General features: G+C 34.8%; 1 protein-coding gene across 1 annotated transcript; it reads left to right on the forward strand.

Moving 5' to 3' along the window:
• The first annotated feature begins 469 nt into the window (after nt 1-469).
• On the forward strand, nt 470-3,775 carry LOC149797630 (uncharacterized). The gene is made up of 3 exons (XM_089962524.1): nt 470-1,397; nt 2,941-3,029; nt 3,630-3,775. The coding sequence occupies exons 1-3, from the start codon at nt 1,307-1,309 to the stop codon at nt 3,666-3,668; spliced, it is 219 nt and encodes a 72-aa protein (XP_089818650.1). The 5' UTR covers nt 470-1,306; the 3' UTR covers nt 3,669-3,775.
• Nucleotides 3,776-4,446: the final 671 nt, after the last annotated feature.

A 4,446-nucleotide genomic window follows, 5' to 3' on the forward strand; every position in this document is an offset into this window, starting at 1 on the left:
ATACATGTCCAGCTGAAATCCAGACCCTCATAATCAGAAAAGCAGAATTGAGTTCGATCAACTTCAAAACAAAATCCATCCATTCCAGACCAAATGGAAAAGTTGTTGTAACGCGCATTCATTCACAATATAACCCTAAATTTCAATTTTAAGTAGACGAAAACGACAATTCCTTTTGAAACTACTGTTGAGCGTGACGAACTTCAAAGTCTCTGAGCGGTGCTATGTGCGCATCAATATTGTTATTGTCTATTGATGAATCTACGGTTGTGCATTTATTTTTTTAATACAGCATACATTCAATTACTTTGTTTCTTGTAGTGTATTTATTATAAAACAGTCTTAGGTAGAATAAGAAAATGAGTATATAACAAATAGGTTACAGCATTTGTATGGGGAAAAAATGAACTCGTTGTCTCGGATGAATACTTCACCCTTTAAAGGTCATGCAATATTAATTCGAAAAAAAATCGTTCATATTTTCCCATACAAATACAGTAACCTATAAATATAGTTTTTAAGAATTATTGATGATAATATCGTTGGGCTAAGTAGTTTTCAAATCTCATTGTCAGATTTTCCTTTAGTAATTCATACAACGCTATCAGTTGACCAAATTAATAAGGTCCCTGCATGGAATCGCGTTCTACTTCTCAGTATGCGTTAGATGGACGATTTCTATGTAGGCCTTCTCCTCAATGCATACGGTAGGCTAATGTACAGAATCTTTGCTATCGCCATTGTTTTGATATCGGATAGTAAATCTCCTTTCTACAAATGTGTTGTCTTCTGTTTTGTCAAGATAATTAATGTTACGCTATTAGAATTTAGATCAACAGACGCATCATTACATCCTTAACGGTTATGAGCCAGAAAACAGCTAGATGGTGCCGCTTGAGGTCATGGTGATTCTTTCTCCGGCAAGATATTTAACTAATTAAGTCCGATGTTGGTTTAACTTTTGATAAATATGAAACTAGGAAAGTATGTGCGCATGCACTCTTTTTAATGACGCAGGGACGTTTTATTTGACAGTACAAGTCATTCAAACAGCATGCAATATGCCACAGAACATGTTTCCTTTTCAATTCAATTACATGTACATCCTAATTTATATTCTAAGCAAAGATAACAAACAACAGCTGCTATGTCATTCTCCTCGACCCACAACTATTTTACATATTTTAACAGTAGCGAGGATGTTTACTTCACCAATGCTCGTTTTGAGAATACAGACGGCTTTCAGTGTTTTTCGTAAGAACTCTGTTTGGTTTTGTACAGAGACGTTCCTGCATTTGAAACAGAAATGAGAATTTCGATTGTGCTTATTACTACTCTTACGATATTAGGATGTATCTCGGAAACAGACACAGGCATTGTACTTCATTACATTGGCGGTAACTATAATTACACTATTTTAGTAAAGATGAATAGACACAGAAAGAGGGATGCATGGAAAGTTGATGATGGACATGATGATGGGTTTAAGAACGGGATGCGTTGTGTGTGTGTGTGTGTGTGTGTATATATATATATATATATATATATATATATATATATATATATATATATATATAAAGCACACATTCACCAAAAAAAATGATGTTACTCAGTCGGTGTTATAAGCGCTCGTGATGTGTACTTAGTCGTGAGGGAATATGGGTTCGTGCGTGCAGGCAAGGCGACGGGTGCCGTTTACCCGCGGACCTGGGTTCCAATATCCGTAGAGAATGAAATTAAAAATTCTCTAACCTGTATGATAGTATTATTTGCATTAAAATATTAATTCTGCCTACTATTATCAAGGATTCTTCAATAGGAATCCAGGGATATCACTTTCCGTTCTGTCTAGTGTATATTTATAATTCTTTATAATTAATTCTATATACCTTGTTTTCTTGCATAGGAATCCGGAATGACTGTGTAGATACATGAGAATTAATTACTAGGTCGTCATGCGAGTGTGTCTGCTACACACGAGTGCATATAACACCGAATGAGTAACGTCACTTTTTGGTGATGTGTGCTTAGTCGTGAGGGAATATGGGCTCCTGTGTGCAGGCCAGGTAATGGGTGCCGTTTACCCGCAGACCTGGGTTCCAGTATCCGTAGAGAACGAATTAAAAATTCTCTAACCCGTATGATAGTATTATTTGTATTATATATATATATATATATATATATATATATATATATATATATATATATATATATATATATATATATATATATATACATATAGCCTGAGCGCTTTCGACACTTTTAAATGAGTCTATTTCAGAGGTAAATACAAAACATAGACAAGACAAACAAATAAAACAGAAAAACGGTTATGTTTGCGAAACTTTACACGACTGTTTCTACAGGAATTCACCCTTATAACTCTATTATGTGTCAACTAGTTTATTTCAACTTGTTGCTGATACTGGAAAATATTTGTATTGACCTAGAAATTGATGAGCAATAACGACACCTGTTATTTTATGTAAATGTATGTAAGCGCAGATTATATCCCGGATATTTCATTGTTACAGTAGTTATCGGCTATTAAGCATATTTAAAAGAAAATGTATCGGCTGCAAAAGATATTTTTTTGTGTGCATGGTTGTCTTTTTCTAGTCTTCTTGGTTTAAACCGCTTGGTTTCAATGTTCTAAGGCGGCGTATCCAGTAAGATTTCTTTTCTTTCCTGGTTTGTGGACTCCAGTTGGGGTTGTGAGTTCTTCTTATTATCATAATGTTGCTAATTTGAAAAGAAAGCAAGAAAATCCAAACTCTACCGAAACGTAGATTTAACTATTCACGCCTCATTATTAGCGATCATTTCTTATTTCGGAGTTTTTTAATTTTGTTTGTGCAGATTTCATGGCACTTTTTTATTGACCGCAAGAAACATTCTCTAATTCCTCATGTGATTATTTATTCTTTTGTGGTATTTTAGCCTGCATTGACTGGCAGGGCAATATAGTACTGCCCGGGCAGAGCTACATAATTGATGGGTGTAACCGGTGCCTATGTACCATATTCGGGGTATCTCTCTTTCTCTCTCTCTCTCTCCCTCTCTCTCATTTTCCTTTATCCGCAGAAAAACACACGCACATCCGCACAAAAGTACAAAGCATTCATACAAGCATATGGAATTCTTCACGATGAGTGTTTTGATAAATCTTGCAACTACACACTCTAGACATAGCCGGTTCATTTATTTACTAAAATGCAAATTTATGTAAAAGCATGAGGTCTTTCTATTTTGAAAATTCTAGCTCTACGGTTTATTCTTGGACTAAAGCATTAATTTGTAATTATAGTAAATCTATACAAGGATATCTTGGATTATAGTACTGTGATACATCAAAATGCTGTTAACACATCATCAGGTTCCAGGCCATTGTCACATTAGCACGTACGAGACATTTGGATTTGTGATAGCACTTTTGGGATTATATGGGATTTAATTCACAATGCTGTAAGTTCTGTTTAAATTTTCACTTTGTATTCTAGGAGAATAAATTATTTGGTGAATTTTACAAAGCTTTTTGGTATTCACTCTTTTTTGATACTTAGTTTACGACATAGAGTCGTAACAGTATGCTGGACTTAATGTACCTATATTTTCTTTTTTTTTTCTAGCCTGGCCCGTGCACACTTATGGCTTGTCCACATGTTTGAGAAAATTGAAAGATTCACGATTTTATGAGCCAGTCAGAACTGGAAAACGAATTGTATTATTAATGTAATTCTGATTTTAAATAAAGCCATATTTGTTTATTATGAAATGTAATCTTCATTTTATTTGTGTCATACTGTGTACATTGAAAATGTAAGAGCATATGAAGAGCACGAAGAAAAATAATGTTTTCTTTGACCAAATCGCAGAATAGTGTAGTGAAATGATTTGACATTTATCCCAATGCGTCAATCGTTACGCCTTTACCTTGTTGAACGTTATTACATTATTTGCGACATCATGATGTGTGATTACACGGGTCACATTTATAAAGAATATCATATTAGCATATTAACATAAATAATACAGTTGTTATGTGATAAACAGGATCTCCAATAGGTAATGATTTACATGGGCACCCGCACTAGCGGCAAGGGGGTGGGGGCTCGGATTTCACCTCTAAAAATGTTTTGTCCTACATCCGTAAAACTTAATGATTGTCGACCACATGTTCCCCGCACCCCGGAAAAATTTCTGCGGGCGGCCTTGATGATTTAATATTGAATTTATTAAACGAGTTGAATAATGTCCAGTTCTTCTGATCCTTGGCGGGCAAAAGCTGGACATTATTCAGCGGGTTTCATTAATTTAATATTAAGTATAAATGAACCGTTTTCAGATTGAAATGACCTTTTTCCCACACTTCCCTTTGGGCAGTCAATTCAAAAACTTGGCCGCCAAAACGTTAGTAGTAATTGTAAAAACAAAAAGTTCCAGTAG

Source organism: Sinohyriopsis cumingii, chromosome 6, assembly GCF_028554795.1.
Source record: "Sinohyriopsis cumingii isolate HCF-2022 chromosome 6, ASM2855479v2, whole genome shotgun sequence".
Lineage (NCBI taxonomy): Eukaryota > Metazoa > Mollusca > Bivalvia > Unionida > Unionidae > Sinohyriopsis > Sinohyriopsis cumingii.